The sequence below is a fragment of the Garra rufa genome, chromosome 6, assembly GCF_049309525.1.
Source record: "Garra rufa chromosome 6, GarRuf1.0, whole genome shotgun sequence".
In the NCBI taxonomy this organism is placed as follows: domain Eukaryota; kingdom Metazoa; phylum Chordata; class Actinopteri; order Cypriniformes; family Cyprinidae; genus Garra; species Garra rufa.
Genome location: NC_133366.1, coordinates 4,861,077 through 4,885,688, shown reverse-complemented (window position 1 = coordinate 4,885,688; position 24,612 = coordinate 4,861,077). Strand labels below are relative to the sequence as shown.

At 36.9% G+C, this 24,612-nt stretch overlaps 1 protein-coding gene across 1 annotated transcript; it reads left to right on the top strand.

Annotated features, from left to right (window-relative positions):
* Window positions 1-2,332: 2,332 nt before the first annotated feature.
* Window positions 2,333-21,452, top strand: LOC141336574 (complement C3-like). Its single transcript, XM_073842265.1, has 41 exons — window positions 2,333-2,442; window positions 2,520-2,715; window positions 2,865-3,033; window positions 3,143-3,216; window positions 3,318-3,406; window positions 3,566-3,648; window positions 3,740-3,827; window positions 4,043-4,145; window positions 5,284-5,404; window positions 5,488-5,603; window positions 6,985-7,131; window positions 7,263-7,460; window positions 7,615-7,806; window positions 7,886-8,038; window positions 8,135-8,264; window positions 8,467-8,538; window positions 8,746-8,943; window positions 9,435-9,537; window positions 9,652-9,734; window positions 9,838-9,980; window positions 10,751-10,960; window positions 11,102-11,162; window positions 11,559-11,642; window positions 13,386-13,589; window positions 13,697-13,772; window positions 13,924-14,083; window positions 14,485-14,580; window positions 14,661-14,817; window positions 15,816-15,979; window positions 16,161-16,319; window positions 16,524-16,583; window positions 16,674-16,764; window positions 17,316-17,361; window positions 17,765-17,855; window positions 17,957-18,046; window positions 18,367-18,472; window positions 18,791-18,880; window positions 19,386-19,466; window positions 19,830-19,913; window positions 20,040-20,175; window positions 21,131-21,452. The coding sequence occupies exons 1-41, from the start codon at window positions 2,372-2,374 to the stop codon at window positions 21,267-21,269; spliced, it is 4,914 nt and encodes a 1,637-aa protein (XP_073698366.1). The 5' UTR covers window positions 2,333-2,371; the 3' UTR covers window positions 21,270-21,452.
* Window positions 21,453-24,612: the final 3,160 nt, after the last annotated feature.

Here is a 24,612-nt window from a genome sequence, read left to right as displayed (position 1 = left end):
TATATATATATATATATATATATATATATATATATATATTATCAGTATTATTACTGAATTCCTCATTAATTTTACACAAAGACATACAACTTACTGTCAGTTCTGGATGGTGCTGGTCTTAGCGAAGGTAATTTTGCTTTCAGAAATGCTTGCAGCTGCCTTCATTCGCTGTGTTCTTGAAAACCAGCAGTAGTCTGGGTGCACATACACTGCCGCTCAAAAGTTTGGGATCAGTAAGATTTTTTTAATGCATTTTAAAGGAGACTTTTCTGGTTATCAAGGTTGTGTTTATTTGATTAAAAATACAGACAACACTGTAATATTGTGAAATGTTAATGCAATGTAAAAGAGTGTTATCTATTTTAATACACTTTATAAATATAATTTATTCCAGTGATGCAAAACTAAATTTTCAACAGCGTTACTCCAGTATTCAGTGTCACATGATCCTTCAGAACCCTTTTGTTTAGGATTCTTTGATAAATTTAGCATTAAAAAGAATATAATTTATTTAAAATAAAACTTTTGTAACCATAAACACCTAGTTCAAAGTTTGGGGTCAGTGCATTTTTTTTTTTCTTTCTCTCTTCCAAAGATATTAAGACTTTTATTAAGCAAGGATGTGTTAAATTGATAAAAAGTGATAGTAAAGGCTTATATTGTTGTATTTCTATTTTGAATAAATGCTGTTCTTTTTTTATTCATCAAAGAATCCTGAAACAAAGTCTCACAGATTCCAAAAGAAATAGTAAGCCGCACAACAGCTTAACATTGCTGTTTCCAACATTGATAGTAAAAGTAATAAATCAGTATATTAGAATGATTTCTGAAGGATCATGTGACACTGAAGACTGCAGCAACGACTGATGAAAATTCAGCTTTCCCTCACAGAAATGAAATATATTTTAAAGTATATTAAAAAAAAAAAAAAAAAAAATCAATTGCTATACTATTTCATAATATTACAAATGGAACTTTGATGAGCATAAAGAGAGTTAAAAAATAAATAAATAAATAAATAAATAAATAAATAAATAAAAACCTTACTGATTCCATACTTTTGAGTGGCAGTGTATGTAGTGACCCTAAGGAAATCCCATAAGTATATTCTTCCACAATATCAGTTCTAAATCTGTGTCTTCCCTTGGTAGAGCCCACTCCGCAGTTTCTACAAAGGTGTAACTAAGCCACCCCAGAGACTTATATCTGCAGTAAGGCCCTATGGGGTTATACTATGTATAAATTCCACTGAGAAACTGTTACTAAATATCACTAAGAAAGTAGGAGAAGCCTGTAATATATAAACTATTGTACATAATACATTACTTGTGCCTCAGAATGAGCAGACGATGTGATCATTGCTTTCAGAGGTGGATGCCTTCTGTTTGGGAACGCAGTTGTGTAGAAACAGTCTTTGGCTCAGGCATTGCAGAATGACCAAAATAACATTTGAGTTGTTGTGCAATGATATCAGTCCACTGGTTAGTAAAGTTATCCTATTTGACAGCACTAAGTCACATGACTTTTTTTTTTTTTTTTTTTTTTTTTGATGCACATTTGGAGAATGTATTTTCCATCTCCCATTATTCACATTAAGTTTCTAATGTGATACTTCAAAATGCACATAAAACCGTGTGACTGAAACATAGCTATTGTAAATTAAGAAAAAAAAATAAAAACATTACATCACATTAGATGTAAAAAACAAACAAACATTAGATATGAGATTAAATTACTAGACCCCCTGATGATAATAATGTTAATAATAATGCCTTAATAATGTCATTTCCCATAATTCTTTTGACCCCTGAAAGATCAACAGAGCAGCTGCCACTTTATCAAAGGTTGAATTTACACAACCAGTTTTTGCAGGTCATTTACGGGAAATCTGACTTGGACTGCCTTGAACTGTTTAAAATCGTTATTAAATCTATATGAATCTCCTTTTTGATTTACAAAACTGAACTCAGTTTTACTGACCACAGCTTTATTTCTAAATGAGACACTAAAAAAGTGAACTTGACTGCTTGATTTTTAGTTTTTATGTCAAATGAATAAATAATAATAATAAAAGTCGATCCCTGTTTAGAAAAGGTAAAGAAAATGTAAAAATGAAATAGAAACAGTTATTTGTTACATAAATATTACTTGCTATTGATAAATGCTGCATTGGTGAACTGAAGCATTGAGTTTGGTGAATTGAGCATTGAGTATATATATATATAAATGATAGTAGTAGAAAGTGCAAACAAACAGAGAGCAAGAGTGTGCAGTTTGGACTCTGAGGGTCGTGGAGGCGGGAATAAATCTGAGCTGCTGCAGGTTCACAGACGCTCACAGTTAGAGGCACACAGACACACAGACAGACAGGATGGATGTGAAGCTGTTGTTTCTGACTGTTGTTCTTCTCTCCTCAGCACTCCTCACACTATGCGACCCACTGTGAGTATCAAACACACAGTTTGTTCATGGATTCACCAACAGATCTGTTTTCAAACGCTCTGATTTGATCTCCTCAGATTTATTCTGTCAGCTCCTAATTTGCTGAGGGTGGGTTCCTCAGAGAATGTGTTTGTGGAGGCTCAGGATTACTCTGGAGGCAACATGAATGTGATGATCAGAGTAAAGAACTACCCAAAAAAAGACACTGAGATCTGGTCTAAATCAGTGACGCTGACTGTAAACAACAACTTCCAAATCCTTACAGACATCAAGGTGATGCTACTTTGACATACTTTGTCCTTATGTAAGGACTGGTGTGTGATTTTTCAGAGGACAAACCTATTTGTATAAATCTGAAATTTTATTTACAATAGTTTGTTTTTATGCATGTTGTAGATCTTTAATTATTTGCTGTTGTTCAGATTCCAAGTGATAGGGACTATTTCTCTGACGATCCTCTGAAGAAGCAGTATGTGTATCTACAAGCTCAGTTTCCATCTTTCACTCTGGAGAAACCAGTCATGCTCTCATTCCAGTCTGGATATTTATTTGTACAAACAGACAAGCCCATCTACACACCTGCTAGCACAGGTACGATCACATGACAAATATAGAGTGCGCTAATGCACAATGTGAACTTTAAATGTTACATCAGCATGACAGCTCATATTTCAGCTTTAACAATTGAACCATTTTGCAGTTAATTACAGAATTTTCTCTCTGACACCCAACATGACACCACGCAGTGAGGCTGGAATCACAGTGGAAATCATGGTACATACTGCCATTTCATGAAAGCATGTGTACACTCATTCATAAGCTCATTATTTCACAGACAATGTCAGCAACGCTCATGCTGATTTCCATTTCTTAAGAATCCACAAGGCATCATACTTTCATCAACTGATGTATTTCCAGACAAAGGGATTCGGTCTGGACACTACGCCATCCCTGAGGTTACCAGGTGCGTAAACGCTATCAGGACTGAAGCTATACAACTTGAATGAACTGATCAAACTTATTCACAAGAATATCTAGTACTTTACAAGAAGCAATGTGTTTATGGACTGTTGTCATGTCTGGAATTAGATGTATGTATGTTTCTGGGTATGTTCTGTACCAGCTTTGGGATCTGGAAGGTGGTCACTCGATTCACAAACACTCCTCAGACGTCTTTTACTGCTGACTTTGAGGTTAAAGAATACGGTGAGACCCGAGTCAACAAATTGTGTTATGTAAGAGTAAAATAACAAGCCAAGAATGTATTTACATTTTTGTGTGTCTGGTTTGGTTTTAGTGCTTCCAACATTTGAAGTGACATTAGAACCCAGTAAGTCATTCTTCCATGTGGATGATGAGAGTCTGACAGTCAAGATTGAAGCCAAGTAAGACTAAATATATTATGCTTCATTGTTTTCAAAGTAAATCTTTAATGTGTGAACACTGACTCAATCTGACAGTTACACAGAAAGTCCTTTGTTAAATGGCTCCTTTCCTTCTTTTGTGGAACTGAAAATGTCCAAGCCATTCTTGGATTTGGATCAGTGACAGCCATAGTCACCATTCAGTTTTACAGCAGAAATTAAATGTGCTCTTATAGTTACCTTTTTGGAAAGAAGGTGGACGGAAATGCATTTGTGGTCTTTGGTGTGATGGACGGTCAGATGAAAACAAGTATTACTTCCTCTCTACAAAAAGTTGAGGTGAGAGACATTAAACTTTACAACTTACAACAAAAGACTACAATAAAATGCAATTTCTACGACAAGTCTCATTTAGCCTAACACAGTACACATACAATGTTTTTTTTATGTAATGTAATAGAATAAAAAAAAAGAAAAAAGCAAGCTAGTGAATAGAATAACGAATATAATTAGAATAGAGGATGCTAGAGTTAGAAGGTCAAATAAAGATGGAAGAATATGTTTTTAGCCGATTCTTGGAGAAGACTGTTCGAGAGCTGTTTGGATTAGGTTGGGCAGGTTATTCCACCAGGAGGGTACATTTAATGTGAAAGTCCATGAAAGTGATTTTGTGCCTCTTTGGGGTGCCACAATAATACACCGATCGCTTCTAGAGGGCATATTAGTCTGAATATTGAATTTAGGTAAAGCGGTGCAGAGCCAGTGGTGGTTTTGTAAGCAAACATTAATGCCTTGAATTTTATGCGAGCAGCTAGTAGCCAGTGCAAATTGCTGAAGAGAGGTGTGACGTGCGTTCTTTTCGGATCATTAAAATTAACCTTGCAGCCGCATTCTGGATTATTTGTAAAGGTTTGATAGAACTGGCTGGAGGACCTGCCAAAAAAAAAGCATTGCGATAGTCCAGTCTGGACAAAACAAGAGCTTGAACAATGAGTTATGAAACATATTCCTAAAGTTGAATAAAGCAAATCTGCAGGAACGGACAGTTTTAGCAATGTCGTCTGAGAAAGTGAGCTGATCATCAATCACAACTCCAAGGTTTCTGACTGATTTTGAAGGAGTTGTGGTTGCTGTGCCTAACTGGATGGTGAAATTGTGTTGATGCGTTTGATGGAACCACAAGCAGTTCTATCTTGGCAAGTTTGAGTTGAAGATGATGTATTTTCATCCGGCAAGAAATGTCTGTTAGACAAGCTGACATATGAGCAGCTATCGTCGTATCATCATTTTGAATGTGCTGAAGCATAAAAATACTGTAATACATTTGCAGATATTTAGGAAGCACTAAATACTACTTGTTTATCTGAAAAAACAATGTTATGGGTAGTTCTTCTACTTTGAATTCTACCCTGTGCCTTTAAATAAAAATAGCTTTTTATGGCATCTTGTTGACTGATGCTAATGTCTATATGAATAGATATCGGAAGGAGAAGGTACTGCAGAACTGACCAGGGAGATGATCATTAAAACCTTCCCAGACATCAACCAGCTGGTTGGACGATCAATCTATGTTTCAGTCAGTCTATTGACAGAAAGTGGTAAGACCCAAAAGATACTGTGTTACTGTGTTATATGCGTGTGTGTGATTGTATATGAGAAGCTCATTTTGTGTGTGTTTCAGGCAGTGAAATGGTGGAAGCTCAAAGGAGAGGCATTCAGATTGTGAAGTCACCATACACCATCCACTTCAAAAAAACACCACAATTCTTCAAACCTGGAATGCCCTTCAGTGTCTCGGTAGCTGATTTTACTCATTAAAGGGGTCCTATTATGCTTTTTTTTCTTTTCTTTTTTTCTTTTCACTGTTTGAATTTTAGCCAGTGTAATGTGTAAGTTGTGGGCATTCAAAAAAAATCTCCAAATTTACAAATCTCAAAGTAAACTCTAAAAGAAGATTAGTTCTACGAACGGCTCCTTTGGACTACAGCGTTTTTTTTCCCGGATGTTATGATGTCACAACGTGGTCCATTAGAATGTCATTCAAATAAATCCTGCCTAATTCGCCTAACTTTAGCGATGTAGCATGGACAACCGCTTCTGGGATGTTTCAGCGAGCCACAGGGCTGCTTTTATAAATGCAAGCATTGACTAAAGTGTCTGCGAACTGCGCTGGTACCCGTTGCCTTGTGCGTCGGAGTCACACTGTAGATTTGTGCAGTGTGTCGTAAGAGATGTATTCCTCATACAGTGTATATAGTTTTACAAGCATTATGCTGGAGCTGGTTTCCATCCATGTAAATAATTAAATGAATGAGCACAATAATGATAAGACCATGCATCTGCAATTTCGCAGGCTGATGATAGGACCAACACTACTGTAACGTATCATTTACTCACCCTCCATGCATCCAAGGTGTATATGACTTTCTTCCTTCAGAAAAATTTAATCAGAGTTATATTAAAAATAATCCTGGCACTCACAAGCTTTAGAACGCCATAGACAAGTGTTGCTCTCCATCAGTCAAAAACAACTCTGATCCATTATAAAAAGTGCCTCACATGGCTCCGGTGTGCTCAGTAAAGCGTAAAGTGAAGTGTGAAAAGTAAAGTGATTTTTTTTTTTTTTGTGGCACTGACAAGCAGCGAGATGCAACTGTTGTTTACATACAAACTATCAACAGTTAAAAAGCTGCACAGTCCAATAGTTTTACAGTTAAAGCCCCTATTAACTAGAAAGTTAAGAATGGTTGTAGAAACTGTGGAACAATTTAAATCCTTTTTGGATAACACTTAAAATAGGGAACACTTTTTCACTATTAAATATGACTTTTTCTCAATAATTTCCTCTTTTGCTGCTTCCTAATTAATATTTAGTTAGGTAGTTGTTAAGTTTAGGTATTGGGTAGGATTAGGGATGTGGAATAAGGTCATGTAGAATAATGCATTAATATGTGCTTAATTAGTACTAATAAATGGCTTATATTCTATTAATGAGCATGCTAATAAGCAACTCGTTAAGAAACCGTAAAATAAAGGGTAACAAAAAGGGTAAAAGGGTAACCGTAAAATAAAGGAATTTATTGAGGAAAAAGACATAGTTAATAGTGAATAAGTGTTCCCTATTCTAAAGTGTTACCAAATAAAGTGTTACCAATTTTTGTTCTGGGTTTTATAAAAGGTCTACGTAACAAATCCTGACCAAACGCCTGCTAAAAATGTGGAAGTGGAGGTCAAACCAGGAGAATCCATTCATTCAACGAGAGCCAACGGCATTGCGAAGTTTACCATCAACACTCAGGAAGGAGCTTCTACACTGGAGATCACTGTAAGACCTGCCATCTCAACATTGGTATCACTGGTGATCTTGTGGAAAATAGATAAATTCATATTTGTTGAACAAGGAATGGAGTTAACTGTGCGCAGCACATTAGAAAACAATGTAAATCGTCTGTCCAGGCAAATACCAAATTAAAGAGCGATGCACAGCAGGCTGTGAAGAAGATGACGGCTCATGCCTACAAGCCCAAAGATGACTCCAAAAACTATCTGCACGTCAACATTGATGCAGCTGAGCTTCAGATTGGTGATCAACTAAAAGTTTCTCTGAGTGCTGGAAAAAGTCCAGGATTCAAAAATCAAGATTTCACCTACATGGTAAAGATTATAGTTATTTCTTATTCGGCAGCACCACAAAATATCTGTTGATTATGATCCTTTATTATGCTATTTGATCACTATGCTCTGCTTGTGTTTGAAATTTTTTAGGTGTCAAAAAAGCTGTTTTGCAAATTGTCTGTCTCATTTACAGATCTTGAGTAAAGGCCAGATTGTAAAAGTAGAAAGGTTTAAGAGGACAGGACAATCTTTAGTGACTCTGGATGTGCCTGTAACCAAAGACATGGTGCCGTCCTTCCGCTTTGTGGCTTATTACCATGTGGGCTCATCTGAGGTGGTGTCTGATTCAGTCTGGGTCGATGTGAAGGACACGTGCATGGGACAGGTATGTCTACCATCACAAGAAACAGGCCAAGCAGCTAGGTCTATTTTTCTGACATAAACATGTTCTGGTTTAATAACAGCTCAAGCTTGAGGTGAAGAAAAAGATGAATTACTATGGCACAGGAGATAAGGTCAATCTGCAGATAACTGGAGATCCTGGAGCTAGAGTTGGACTGGTGGTGGTTGACAAGGCTGTGAACGTCCTTAACAAGAACCGACTCACTCAGACAAAGGTGAAGAATGTTCCTAAGACTTAATAGCAAAAACAGCTCATGACTGTTTCAGGCATAATATGTACATAACTGACATCTCTTTTTTTGTGCTTCTAGATCTGGGACAGCATAGAGAATCATGAAATCGGCTGTACGGCAGGTGGTGGAACGGACAGTATGGGTGTTTTCAGTGATGCAGGTCTGATGTTTGAGTCAAACACTGCAGGAGGAACCAAAATCAGAACAGGTTTTTTGTGGTTGCTCTTCTTTTTTTCTTTTTTTTTTTTGCAATACAAATACATACAGTTAATTAAGCAGCAGCTTTACAGTTTACCACTATTTTGGAATTTATTTATGCTTACTAAATCAATCTTGCTACTCTTGGGTACTTTAAACTCTAAGAGTGATTTTGACAGAATGCTAATTTAATCAAATTAATTGTCCTCTAGTGCCTGATTGTCCCGCCCCTCCAAAGAGAAAACGAAGAGCTGAGAGTCTCCTGCAGACCACAAGTACATTGGGTGAGAAGCTGGACCTACTTTAAAACTCTACTCTTACAATTGAAATCAGAAAGGATCTACAGGCCATTTTTTACTGTGTGAAATATCCTGAAACTTTATCTTTTTAGGTCACTGTTCACGCTTCAAAGAAATTTGCTTTTCCACCCAGTAGTTTTTACCATGTTCTCCTGCTCCCCTCATTGTTCTACACTAACACTCTCTTCTCAGCTGGACAATACTCAGGTGAATTGAAGCAGTGCTGCGTTGATGCAATGAGGAACAATAAACTTGGCTACACGTGTGAACGGCGAGCCACGTACATCATGGAAGGACCAGAATGTGTCAAAGCCTTCCTCCACTGCTGCAACAAGATGAAAACCCACAGAAATGTTAAGACCGAAGAAGAGGAGCTAATTCTAGCTCGAAGTAAGAGTCTTCATAGATTTGGATTGTCACAATAATTATGTCACATGCAGGGGTGCTGTAAACCCCCTCGTTTTGCGTTCACACAGAGGAAATGACTGATAATTCAGAGGTAATGTTACAACTTCCCAGTGCGAATGAATGGTCATGTGACATACGTTTTCAATTGTGTAGTGTGGATGGAGATTATTTCTGAAATGCAGTGAAAATGCCAGTGTAGATGAGGATGGGTTTCATTATAAAATGCACTAGTGTAAACGGGGCTCTCAGAGAAAAATATAATTTTGGTTCTAGTGTTTATATTTGCACGGTTGTGAACTAAAACCTAGTCTTACGGTCTCTAACGCACAGGCATTTTTAAGGTAGAAAAAGAAAAATTGGCAAAACAATAGGTGCCTCTGTTGTTTGGATCTCTAATAAATTTGACTGGATGTGATTTTCTTATGTGTCCTTTTGTTCTAAAAGGTCTATTCTCTCTTAATCTGTTACAACAGGTGATATTGTTGATGCCGAATATACAGACTCTGAAGACATTGTGTCACGAACGCAGTTCCCTGAGAGTTGGCAGTGGGAGGAGATTGATTTATGTGACAGTTGGTGAGTAGGAGACTTTTAGACAAAAGCTATAAGTTGAGCTCCAATCATACTCATCCTGACTTGCAGCAAATAATTGATCTCATTTGACGTAAACATATGACTTTCATATTCCAGTACACACACAGAAAAATTGATCTACCTGAAAGAATCCATTACTACCTGGCAGGTCTTGGCTGTCAGTTTGTCACCAACTCTTGGTAAGTTGAAGCTGCAAATGCAACAATCTGAAAACATCATTGTCATTGTCATCCAGTAGTTGTTGCTTTCAAACTTTTTGTGTGTCTGTGTCCCTTCTCAAAGGCATTTGTGTGGCAGAACCCGAGGAGCTAGTTGTTTTTAAGCCCTTTTTCATTGACCTCAAGATGCCTTACTCTGCTGTGCGTGGCGAACAACTGGAAATCAAAGCCATTATTCACAACTACACCGGAAAGAAGCAGAAGAAGGTCAATCAGATTTGATGTATAAAAATGATTTTAGAACTTAGAATAATGATGGCATACATGGGTATCATTTGAGGTTTTTGAGCTGCTCATGAATCAAACTGAAATCATCATCACACATTTCATATTCAGTTCTGATTTGTGCACTTTTTAGATAGTTTCCTCTATGTCACGTTTAGGGTACGTTTTGTTTTTAGTACATTGCTGTCATGTAAATGGCCTGAAAATGCAAAGTTTTGAAAGTTGGTTCCTAACATTCTTTTAATAGAAAAAAATAATAGAGGCATCAAGGTCTTTGGTGTGGAGCAGGTTCACAGCAAAATCCCCAGTGTTAATTTAACACTCTGAGTGTGGACTCATATAAACACTAAAGCGGTGTTAAAGTTAACACTGAAGATTTAAGGGTCAAGATCCCAACTAATGCAAACACTGACCGCTATAATGGTTGCTTAAAAATTGTGGTTTTCACCTTTGGTGAATCTGCTTATTAACATCAGTTGTCTTCAATAATGATCAATCATCACTTTGTTAATCACCTAATTAACTCATTAACCTCAACACTCCTTCAGTGTTAACCTTAACACCACTTTAGTGTTTATATGAGTCCACACTCAGAGTGTTAAATTAACACTGGGGATTTTGCTGTGTTGGAGCTGACCTCTGCATAACAGTGGCCCTCCAGCAAAAAGTTGACATCCCTGCTCTAAATTTTTATTTATTTTGGCGATACAAGTTAGATATTAATTTGTGTCTCACTGTGTTATTTTAACCAGGTGCGTGTGGACTTTATGGAGTCAGCAGATGTTTGTAGCTCTGCCAGCAAGAAAGGCAAACACAGAACATTGATATCTGTTGACGAAGACTCCAGCGTAGCGGTTTCATATGTGATCATTCCCATGACACTGGAAAATCATGCTATTGAGGTGAAAGCTGCAACATCTGATTCATATGATGATGGAATAATAAAGACGCTGAAGGTGGTGGTATGTCTGATGGCGATTTTGTCACTTTAAGCACTTCTCGTGCAATTGATTTGGTTATTTGTTAATATAATGATCAATAGATTTTTGTCATATTTTCAGTAGATAATCTAGAGTGCTACAGGTAGTCGTTTTCTCTTTCAGTCTGAGGGTGTGCGGTTTGAACTTAAGCAAACATCCTTGGAGCTCAATCCAGCTAAGAATGGTGAGATAAACCACACTATACTTCCATTATACAAAATTACACACATTACACTTCCAACCAGGTAATGCTCACTCCATCCTAGTTTGGGTAACATAGAAAAACAAAACAATACTTCTCTCAAAAGAAATGTGAAGTAAACATATGATACTCTATATTAACATTCTAGTTTAAAATAAATATTATAATTAATAATAAAAACATTATCACAGTAATATAAATTTTTTTCTAACTTGTATGAATATTATTATAATAGTTCCAGCCAATCAGGAGATCACAATTAATTTTTGCTCTTTACTTATCAATACTCATCAGAACTGTACAATATGATTAGCAAATGACTCATGACTCCTTCTCCATCTTGCTGTTCTTCTCTGTTTCTCATCCCAAATGGAACAGGAGAAAAGCCTTTAGTTCTTAGAGCTGACATACCATCTGATTGGCTTCCAGGCACATCTGCTAACACGTTAATCACACTTACTGGTAAGGAAAAAGATGTTTTCAAGAATATGTAGTGATTTTTAAGTTGTATGCATGATTTATTTAAAGAGAAACCTATATCTACAGGAATCTTGATTACATCTCTGTATTCACCCATATCCGTAACAATTGTTAGTACTTTTTTTTTTTAGGTTTTAAGGGGAATAGTGTGCACATTGAGTTGAAACGAGTCAGGAAGATTATTTATAAATCTTTTATCTTTAGTAGAAGTAGTGTAACACCAGTCAACTGGCAATGAAGGTTTTTTTTTAGTTTTTTGTTTTTTTTTTTCTTGGCCAATCTCTGTTTTAGACTTGCACACAAACTGCATTGCAAACAATTTCCAAAATTGCATTTATCTATTTAAGTTAACTTAAATACATAACAACAACAACAACAACAACAACTTAAAATAAAGAGTCGAACAAACACATGCAATAGTGTGAAATAAGTCCCGCCTTCAAAATAACAGTCCAGGGGTGCGTTTCCCGTACAACGACGTAACTTGCTGATTAACCTCCATATCATGCATTGTTGTGAAAACGAACTAACGAGTCACGACTGTTTTCCGAACACAGTCGCATCTCTGTCGTTTGTATCACATTAATTCAGCAATGTTGGGCCGTTGTTAATGACGTCAACGAGTAATAACTTCGCCTATTTAACTGATTAGGTATCTCAAAAATGCAGCTATATTGAACATGTCTGTCACGATTTGAGTCTCCGTCATCCTGTCATCACAAACTCTTGCACTACACATCATGGACTTCAGCCCCCACAAGCCACTGCACCAATCACTGCTCACACCTGCTCCTCGTTACCCACTGCACTGATTGCTGCACACATCTGTTCCTCATTCACACACATGCTTATAAGCCACTCTCACACTCAGCTTCCTCGTGAGGTCTTGTATTGCCCCGGCTGCATTTCTGAGCGGTTCTTCCCGAGTTTGTTTTCCCGTGTTTTGATTCCTGGTCTCCCTCCCGTGTTTGATTCTCGCTGCCTGCCCCGACCATTCTGCCTGTGTTTGACTACGATTTCTGCCTGCCCCTTTGTGTTTGTTTGCCTTTACTATTAAATGCTGCATATGGATCCGCTCGTCTCTGACCATCCTTGTGACAATGGCACCTGATGGCTAATTTACTATTTTTTTGGTCCCTGTCATTTTGCTTTATTTGATGTTTGATTCATCGTGGGTTCCCTCTTACGTCATACTCCCGGGTTTAGCTAGGCATTTATGCACATGCACACTTATCAAAAACGGCACTTTAAAGGATGCACAAAAATACATATAGATTAAAATGCATTTTTATTACAATTGAATGGACGATATAGATTATACTGCATGTTAGGTTGGTTGTTGTTCCCAAGATCATAATAGTTTGAGCCCATTTGTCTTGCTAACAAGAAACAATGCTTCTTACCACAGGTTGGGTGCTGTAGTTCCAACCACGCACGTTTGCGACGCTGTTTGCGAATGTTCGTTTAAACTATGGTTTCGGAAAACAATGAATCTATGTTGGTAACGATGGAACTTGCGACTGTTGTTGGCTAACCATGCTTTTGGGATATGCACCGCAGTCTGTTAAAAGACCAGTCACTAATTGGTAAAGTGAATGTGGCAATGCAGCGTGGTTACCACCGAAAGTATTTTGAGACACAGGCATAACAGTGTTGTTAACAGTGTTGCATAAAGGATGGTTAATTTTAACATTCCCCACCTGCATTCCTCTTTTATTCATCCAGGTGAGGAGATCAGTCAGACAGTCGAGCAGGCCATCAATGGAAGCTTCATGGGTCGCCTTATTATCCAACCCCATGGATGTGGAGAGCAGAACATGATCTACATGACACTACCTCTTATTGCCACTCATTATCTGGACAGCACCAATCAGTGGGAGGCTGTTGGCATGGAGCGCCGCATTGAAGCTGTTAACAACATTAGCACAGGTCAGCAGAATACAAAAGATATAGAGAATCTGAAATGAAATAAAAAGAAACTGTGAAAGATGCTCCCCCGAACCTTGTTTAAACCGAACCTTTTTTCCTTTATTAAGGTTATGAAGGTCAGCTGAATTTCCGGAAAGAAGATGGGTCTTACGGTATCTGGAAAGAAACACAGAGCAGCACATGGTAAAGTATTTATTTATTTTTTCAAAGCATTTTTTAAATGTATTCTTATCCCCACATTTTCCTGTCATATGTTATTATTTAACTTTTTTTCTGATTAGTACTAACAAATTATTACTTGTTGATAATTTGAAGTTGTTTCTGTCTATTAAAGGTTGACAGCATATGTGGCCAAAGTCTTTGCAATGGCCAATAGCTTAATTACTATGGATGATAATGTGGTCTGCAGCGCTCTCAAATGGCTGGTTTTGAACAAGCAACTGCCAGATGGCTCGTTTAAAGAGGATAAACCTGTACGCCAAAGCGAGATGGTGGTAGGTTGAATGTGGCTGTGTCCGATTGCATTAAACTCATCTGTGGAGGAGAAATTGCAGTGACCTAAAAATCGAATTTGATATTTTGACAATAAAAAAAAAAAAGTTTAATGGAGAAAATATTGTTGCACCCAACCCCAATTATAATAACAATAAATATTATTTATTATTTATCATAAAACTTTGACTTCATTTCTGTAATGACTACAGCTATATATACTCTTTCATTATGAATTGAAGATACATTAGTACATTACTGTTGCAATCTTACAATATTTTAAAGTTCTCCATTCTTTAATAACCTTAATAAAAAGGTCTACATTTGCTGATTTATTATGAACACACATGCATTTTTTGTGTTAGTTTTTTGTTATATTCTGATTATGTGTGCTTTATTCCAGGGTGGCGTACGGGGCGAAGATGCCGATGCCTCTCTGACAGCTTTTGTCCTGATTGCAATGCAAGAAGGCAGAGAGATCTGTGTTAATGTAGTTAATGTAGGTACACCACTTACAACGTCAATTAATAGTTGCTTTTTTCCATTCTTCCTCTTAACATCTTACACACACTTTTATAGAGTCTCCATGAAAGTATCAGGAAGGCTGTTTCCTTCTTAGAAGGTCGACTTCCAAAACTGACCAATCCTTACGCTGTTGCGATGACGTCCTACGCCATGGCCAATGAGAACAAACTCAATAAAGACATCTTGATGAGACATTCCACCAAAGGAGAAGGTCAGTCACGCGAACATCAAACATTCTTCATATAGCGTGGCAGGGGTTCAGGGGCTAATAGTTGAAAATGTAAAGGAGCTGTATGTATGTATGTATGTATGTATGTATTTATTTTATTGTACTAAAGTATACAAATATGTTTACAGATACAGTATTTAGAAGAAAAAAAAAATCTAAGTTCACATGCATGTTTTTCTCATTGTTATAGCCAGTGGGTCAGAGATCTTAGATTGTACCTGAACTAAAAATCCTCAGCAACCTTCTAAATATCTCTATGACTAGTTCAAATGCAGATAAATAAATTGATCAGCTTAGGGTGTATGGTTTGTTACCTTGAACATGAACTTCATTCGCAACTTCAAAAAGGAAAGGTGTAAACTGGTCTAGCCCAAAGACCATTGGCTGAATGTCTGACATTTCTGAAGTGTTTCCAATTTTGTGTGCCATATGCATCAAAGTCGACAACTTGTTACTGTATTTCCAGGAGATGATTCTCTAACTAATATGCCCTAACGCCAAACCCCCTCATGCAAGAAGAAAGCCATAGAGTTTACCACTGTGACAAAAAGTGCTTATCAGGATTAAATAAATGCTTGATTTTCAAAAGTATGTTAATTATGTAAAATTCATGGCATAGATTATTTAAAAAAAAAAACACGTCCAAGACTTTTACACACTGGTCTGTTATTGTGGTGACATTTTCATGCCCTTAAATGGGTCCTAATTATGCTTTTTCACTTTTTGAATTTTAGCCAGTGTGTGGTGCGGATGTTTGGGCATAAAAACATCTCATAAACACCTCAAATCTCCAAGTCCGCTCCTAAGGGATATATTTAGTTTCTTTTTAAAAAATCCCTTTGCAAGAACTACAATGAACAGCTGCTACATTAATCATTAATCATTCAAATAAATCCTGCCTATGGACATTTTTAATCGTTGGCGTTGTGGGGAGGGACATCTACACACCTGTTTCTATTGATGTTTTGTGTTTGAAACAGCCGGTCGGTCCTGGACTGTCCCTCGAGAGCATTATCACTCACTAGAAGCGACGGCGTATGCTGTGCTGGCGCTTGTGAAGGCCAAAGACTTCGATAAAGCAGGAGAGGCAGTGCACTGGCTGAACAGACAACGGTCTTACTATGGTGGTTATGGCACCACACAGGTACACTAACACCTCATCATTTGAGTAGTTTTATAGATGGTGGCACCAGTATTTGACATTAGCTTGAGCTCAGCTGCTATAACGACTCATTTAATAGAAGCATTGGTTGCATTTATTCCGTTTCAAAAAGCTTCCAAAGCAGTCCAAAGACCTGTCTGTGAATGCTTTTCTGTCTTTCTAGGCGACCATCATTGTGTTCCAGGCCGTGGCAGAGTATCGCACACAGGTGAAGGACCAACTAAACTTCAATCTGGATGTGGAGCTGTCCGTACCAGGGAGACGCAGACCTGAGAGATGGACTTTCAAAAGAGATAATAGGCATCTTACACGGTCAGACAGGGTGAGAATCAAAATTGTGGTTAAAGCTCAATGTTCCAATTGAAATATTTTTGTTGTATTATGGGAGCTTTGTTGTGTGCCATTAATAGTTTGAAATGTTCTACATTAATGTTATTTGCCAGTGCTGAGTTTGGTCAAAATTCTTCTGTTACATTATGGATTTGATTGTTCTGATGACACAAGTACATATGTGTTCACTCAACAGATGGACATAAACAAAGAGTTCACTGTAACTGCTAGAGGAACTGGAACAGCCACTCTCTCAGTGAGTGTTTATGAGCGTTTATACAGTTTACAGTCAGCAGCAAGATTAAAGTGTTTAAACATCTCACCTGAGACGTGCTGCCATTTTCAGGTTATGACGGTATACTACGCCAGACCTGCTGAGAAGAAGTCTGACTGTGCATTTTTTGATCTGACTGTCAAAATGGAGAATGACCCTGAAAGTAAGAATAGGTTCATGCCCTTTCTGTGGCATTTTCCATACTGTGCTTAACCCCAGGTTATCGTAGCTCTAAACCATATTGTTAAGCTCAGGTAAAGGCAATTGATAGCCCCTTTCACTAATACTTTACTGGCAAATGACTGTTAAGAGATCATGCGTGAAAAGGCATTTTCAAAAATGTTGTGGCTCTGCAGTCTATTGCAGTCATATTGCAATTTGCATGAAAACATGTCTTTGTGCCTGTCAATCAGTAGTTTAAAACGTTATCAGATTGGACAAATAGTGAAACCTCGAGATTGACATCACATTGTATTTTGGTACTCAGTGGTGTCTTACTGGCAAAAAGACAGAGCACTTTGCTTGTTTGATCAGCACTTTTGTGGATTTACCAGTACAGCCATTCTGGTCATTTTACAGTAATTTACCAGGATTGTGTGAATGGGGGCAACTTTGTGTTTACTATCTTGGTTGAATTTTAATTATTATAACCATTTCCTTTTATATTCCCTTTGACAAGGGAAAACCTAACAAAATACTTTGGTTTCTCTTAAGCAAAACAAGGAGCCATTGAAAGCTACAACTTCACTATGGAGTTCTTGTATGTAAACACATTTGACATAAATGTATTTAAATGTCAAACCATTTAAAAAAAAATAACCAGGATATGCTTATTTAGGCTGCTTTCACACTTGGTTTCGGTGTTTTTTGAGTTAGATCCCACCTCATTTTTCACATTGGTGGTATGTTTGCATCATGAAGTGAATACTAGTGAAAGCTGCTTACCATTGTGATTAGAGACTCCACAAGAATGCAACTTGATGTACAAAGACAGTTTATTTAGATATGAGCAGCTCTGCATTACTAAAATATAATAATTCTGGGCTCAAATGGACTCAGGTTTACACCAAAAGCTCTAGTGTGAAAACAGCTTTAATTGCAGACTGAGTGGAGCAAAACTAAAACCTTTTCATAAAATCTGCTCTCGATCTCCTTCTGCACAGCTACAAAAATGACAAAACGGATGCCACCATGACTATTCTGGACATTGGTTTACCGACTGGATTTGATGTTGAAGAAAATGACCTTAAAGTGGTATTGTGATGATAAACTGATGCTTCACACATCTGCAGACAGGACATAAATTATTTGGCTCATGTCATGTATTGAGTTTTTTCTGATGTTCTTTTCCTCAGTTGTCAACAGGGAAGGAGAGATACATTCAGAAATATGAAAAGAATAAAGTGCTGTCAGAAAGAGGATCCCTCATCCTCTACTTAGATAAGGTATTTCAGGAAACTGTGGTGGTGCTGTTTATTTAAAATCTCTTTTTAAAACAAATTTTGCTGACTATCACAGGATTGTTGAATTCTTAATTCTGATTGGCTTAAATCTGTTCCAAAGTGCTCTATTCTGTAAAGCCTTGCCGTTTCTACCATTGCATATAAATATAATAAAGAAGTATTTCCCTTTCAAAAATGGTTTTAAATTTAATATTAAAATTTTTATTCGTTGCTTGCAACAAATGTTAATGTGGGCAGTTTTTACTGTGCAATATGATTTTTAACATCATATAATAAAATTATATTGATTTCTATCTCAATAGGTTTCTCATAAAGTGACAGAAAAGATTGCCTTCACAATGAACAAGAAGCTTAATGTGGGTCTGCTCCAACCTGCTGCAGTCACAATATATGAATATTACTCACCAGGTCAGCTATTTGAGCTCTCAAATGAGCATGTTCATTTTAGTGAAATTATTAAAGTTTATGAACACATTTAGTCATGTACATGCATTACATGTACTAAGTGATTTTTGTACCATCGGCTCAATTCAAGCACAGCAGCCGCTGCTGCGGGTAATTGGGCAGAGGAATCGTGAGTTCCAATTATTTTAGTAGAAGAATGCATGTTTAAAAAAATGCAATTCCACTGCTAAATGCTGATGTTGTTTTACAGATAACACTTCATCTTTTCCCCCTGATTTTAATCCGTTGACATCTCTGCATTTTTTTTTTTTTTTTTTTTAGATAGACGCTGTACAAAGTTCTACCATCCTGAGAGGGAAGATGGCGCTCTATACAGACTGTGTAAAGGAGACCTGTGCCAGTGTGCAGAAGGTATTATCAGCCAGAAATAATACTGTAGAGAGACCATACACTCTTAAAAATTAAAGTGCTTCGCAATGCCATAGAAGAACCTTTTGTCTAAATGCTTCCATAAAGAACCTTTAACAACTTGTTTCACAAAAAGGTTATTTGTGTGAAAGCTTTTTAAATAACCTTTGACTGGATGGTTCTTTGTGGAACCAAAAATGGTTCTTCTATGGCATCGCTTAAAGAAAGCACCTGCATTGTTGTATCCTGAACTGTTGCATTATTGTATTTAAATCATCTCAAGATACCAGCTGGAATATTGGTTTTCTCTGGTCTCTCACAGTATTTATACTACATCCTTCTTATTACTGCTTCAATTTGAGAACATTTGTGTACATTTGCACAGATGATCAAACTCAACAGTTCCATGGCCTCTTTACATGGAAAATGTTAAACATTCAGTTATTTGTATTCCTGTCTGATTACAAGTGTGAACATGTGTGTATGACATTTACTTCTCATAACACAGAAAACTGTACTTACCAGAAGAAAAACAACACCAATGAAGATAAGCGTTTAAATAAAGCCTGTGAAGGTGGCATGGATTATGGTAAACATATTCAATTCTTGACTGTCTTGCTTCAAGAAATTAAGATTCATTATTTACTCACCCTGATGTTTTAAACTGCCTTTTTTTTGTTCAAAGTGATTGAATGTAAATGTATAATGATTGTATCAAAATTACAAAAACATCACAAAACAGTTCAGCAGAACAGATCTGATATAATCTGATGCTCTTTTCATACTCTAAAAAAAGACACAACACATAGTTTTGTTCTTCAGAAGAAAGTAAGTCACAAATGAGCAAATGCTGACAATCTTTGTGTTTCGGTGAACTATTCTTTTAACCGTTGCATGAATGCATTTGAAAAACAAAATCTACATGGCGATAACAATAAAATATGTTTGGCAGTTTATAAAGTCACAGTTGTGGGGATGGATCTGAAACAGGACTCTGACATTTACAACTTGAAGGTGGAGAAGGTGCTGAAAGAAGGTACATAAATGCATCTGAAATGTGTCTGATTCTTGTTAAATTCAGTTGACCTCTCTAATAATGCTCTACAAATGGCCAAATTGCATTGCAGCGGAAGTGTTTCCTAAACACTGTTCTGTCTTGTAGGCACTGATGATGGTGTTGAGGGGAAGAGGAGGTCATTTTTGGGTCGTCCCAGTTGCAGAGCACATTTAGGATTGGAAATAGGCAAGACATACCTCATCATGGGCAGATCTGTTGACCTGCCAAAGCTCGGGGGAAGGTACGTGTCCACTCAGTGTCTGCACATAGCAGGATTTGTCTGAGGTTTATGCGTTTAAAGTCTGTAGAGTTTTGTTCATGGGTCAGAGGTGTGACAGTTGTTTTATATCATAATGCATTTTTAGTAACTTAGAATAGACACTTGATTAAAACAATGATAAATAATCTACAATGGAAATATTTTAAAATAAGTTTATTTAGATAATTTTTTTTAGCGTTTAATGTCAAAAATGTGTAGGTGCTGTGACTGTCCAGAGATTTCTGAAAGAGTTTTCCTCTTTATCGCCATGATCCTTAAGGCTCGCTCACACCAAAGATAACGTTCTAAAAATCATTTCAAATTTAAGAGAGTAGTGTTCACCTCACAGCTATAACAAAAACGATACTGGGCAACAATACCGTTGGGATCATTTTTAGGACATTTTTGTTTTTACAGCTGATGAACGATAAAACAATGACAGCTAATCAGACTTCATTCAAATTAAAAGGCTTGTGCATTTGAAATAGCAGGCAACATTGTAAAGAAGCAAACAGACATTGCACAGCAAATAGAGTAACATAAAACATAAAATTACCTTTAGGAATTCAGTGCTAATTTGGACAACATTGTCTTGCCTCCTTTGAAGGTGCAGTAGAAGAGATTCCTTATTGTTTTTATTTCCACTACATTGACTTTGTTAGAGATCAGATAGTTTATGCTAGATTCACTGTTTATATGCGCTCGAAATGTGCGTGCTGAAGACATCTACTGGTTGAAGTGTAAATGCAACAAAAACAGAGTTATTGTTCAGTAGAGTGGACGCAAATATATTCTTTATATTATCATTGTATTGATAGTTATTGTTATCGCTCTTAGTGTGAATGGGCCTTTAGACCTCAAATTATGCATGTGCTTCATAAAGATATACAGCTAAAGTGACCATTATGTCGGTTTTGACACTTTCTGTTGTTTTTAGTCTGCAGTATGTTTTTGGAGAGCATACGTGGGTTGAATACTGGCCTACAAGAGAGGAAAGCCAAACTACAAAACACAGGGAGCGATACATCGGCATCGATTTTCTTCAGAATAGCCTCAAAGGTGGATGTGCTACATAAATATGTAACGCCTTTTTGTTGCTGAGAATTAGACATGATCTATAGCACAATCTTAGATCATATTGTTTGAGCTAAACTTCTTTGTTGTAATTTTGTAAAAAAAAAAAAAAAGGAGAAGACTGATGTACACTTGAAAAATGTTAATTTTAGACACTTGACTAATAAATAATGGTGTTATTAACAGCCCCTTGCAAGAATGTTCTGATTACTCTGATGTTTTATTCTTGAACCCCTAATCCTACATTTAAAGGATTTTTAAAGGATTACTTCTGGATAGCTGAATAAATATCTGAATAAATGAGTGTCTATAAGAATAAATTAGTGTCTATAAAGGCTAAACATTATTCAAAATAAAGGAAAAAACAAACAAACAGATATTTAAAATAAATGGGTCCAAATACTAAAATTGGAAACTAAAACAAATGTAGAATATACATATATATATATATATAATATATATATATATATATATATATATATATATCTCTATATCATTCTTTTTTTTCCCTATTGCCTTCCTTCAGTTGTCCACAGGGAAGGAACATTCAGGAATTTATGTTGGAAAAAGGGCTCTCATAGATGCTAAATACAGGTGCAGCAGCAGAATTTTGTCTTGGGCTAGTGCACACAATAAACAGAATTAACCAATTCTGGCACAAATCACCACCAATAATGCTAAATAAAGACTGAATATATTTCATCACAGCGATAATTATTCATTCAACACCTATACACACACACACACATGCACACACACACACACACACACACACACACATCAACTGATGTAGCCTTCATTTGGTGTAAAAAAAAAGGAGAAGCTTCCAACCCTAAGAACACCATCCCCATTGTCAAACATGATGCTGGAAACCTAATGTTTTGGGGGATGTTTTTCAGCCGGGGGACCAGGAAACCTAATCAGAGTAAACAGCACCATGAAAAGGAAGCAAAACATCAAAATTCTCAACAACAACATCAGGCAGTCTGCAGAGAAACTTGCCGTTGGGCACCAGTGGACATTTCAGCATGACAACGCACCAAAACACACAGCAATAGTGGTACAGAAATGGTTAGCAGACAAAACATTAGGCAAGGCAAGTTTATTTATATAGCACATTTCATACACAATGGTAATTCAAAGTGCTGTACATAAGAGGAATAGCATAAAATCATAGTCATAAAAATGTAAAATAATAATCACACAAACAGAAGAACATTTTAAATGATTTTAAAATTGATTTAAATTAATTAAAAACAGTAGGAATGGTTAACAATAACAACAATAAAAAACTGAAAAATTGATTTTAAAATTCATTTGCACAGTAAAATGATTATACATAAAATAATGCAGTCTGTTCGGACGTAGCACAGTGCTCATTCAATAAATGCACAACTAAACAGGTGAGTTTTAAGTCTGCATTTAAATGTGGCTAATGTATTAGCACATCTGATCTCTTCTGGAAGCTGATTCCAACTGCGGGCGGCATAATAGCTAAAAGCGGATTCCCCTTGTTTTGTGTGAACTCTTGATATTACTAACTGACTCGATCCTAGTGATCCGAGTTGTCTGTTAGGTTTGTATAAAGTGAGCATATTTGCAATGTATGTAGGTCCTAGGCCATTGAGTGCTTTATAAACGAGTAGAAGTACTTTAAAATCTATCCTAAACATAACTGGTAGCCAGTGTAAGGACCTGAGGACTGGTGTAATATGCTCTGATTTTTTGGTTCTAGTCAGAATCCTGGCAGCAGCGTTCTGTATGAGCTGCAGCTGTCTAATGGTCTTCTTAGGAAGGCCAGTGAGGAGACCATTACAATAGTCCACCCTGCTGCTGATAAAGGCATGAACTTGATGGGAAACAAAACATCTAATTCTTGCAATGTTTTTGTGATGGTAGTATGCTGATTTAGTTACTGCTTTGACATGGCTACTGAAACTGAGGTCTGACTCCAGAATCACACCCAGATTCTTGACTTTTTTTTTAACCCCTAACAACAAGGTATGCATTTACCTTATGAACTTCATCTTTGTTTCCAAATGTAATGACTTCTGTTTTCTCCTTGTTTAACTGAAGAAAGTTTTGGCACATCCAACTGTTAATTTCATCAATGCATTGGCAGAGGGAGTCAATGGGGCTGAAGTCATTTGACGATAAGGCTAGGTAAATCTGGGTATCATCTGCATAGCTGTGATATGCTATTTGGTTCTTTCTCATTATTTGACTTAGTGGGAGCATATGCAGGTCGAACAACAGCGGCGCTAGAATTGAGCCTTGTGGGACTCCGCATGTCATGGACGTCCACTTAGACTTATGTTCTCCTATACTCACATAATAGCCTCTCCCTTCTAAGTATGACCTGAACCATTTGAGAACCATCCCAGAAAGCCCGACCCAGTTTTCCAGTCTATCTAGAAGAATGTTATGATCGACAGTGTCAAATGCAGCACTGAGATCTAGAAATACCAGCAATGATATTTTGCCAGAATCAGAATTTAGGCGAATATCAGTAATTATCTTTATAAGTGCTGTCTCTGTGCTATGATGTGGTCTGAAACCAGATTGGAAATGGTCCAGGTATCTATTTGAGTTTATGTAGTGGTTCAGCTGATTAAAAACAACCTTTTCAGTAATCTTGCCTATAAACGGTAGATTTGATATCGGTCTAGTTGCTCAATATAGTGTTATCAAGATTTTTCTTTTTCAGAAGAGGCTTAACAGCTGCAGTTTTCAGGGAGTTTGGAAAAGTCCCAGAAAGAAGTGAGGTGTTCACCACTTCTAAGAGATCTGCTTATAAACAGTTAAGCACACTTTTTACAAAAGATGTGGGAAGTGTGTCAAGGTGGCAGGTTGATGATTTGAGGTGCTGTACTGTTTCTTCCAAAATGTTGCTATCAAGGGGGTTTCTTTTTGCTCAACGGTAGCAAAAAGAGTGCAAGTGTTGTTAAGTTGGCTTGAGAAAGCCAACTTACAGATCTGCTATTTAAACTAATTATTATTATTATTATTATTGTTATTATTATAAGATCTTCACACTGATCTGGTCTATCTATCTATATCATGCTAACAATATGCTAATCATGCTAGTAACCCATTTGGGTACCCTAGTAACCACATAGCAACACCCTAGCAACCACCACAGGTACCCTAGCAACCGCATAGCAACACCTTAACAACTACCCCAGGTACCCTAGCAACTGCATAGCAACACCTTAACAACCACCCAGAGTACCCTAGCAAGCACATAGAAACACCCTAGCAACCACTCTGAGAACATTAGCATGTAACTTGAAGCTTTTAAAACTACTTTAAACTTCAAACCATTTCAGACTGAAAAAACCATCA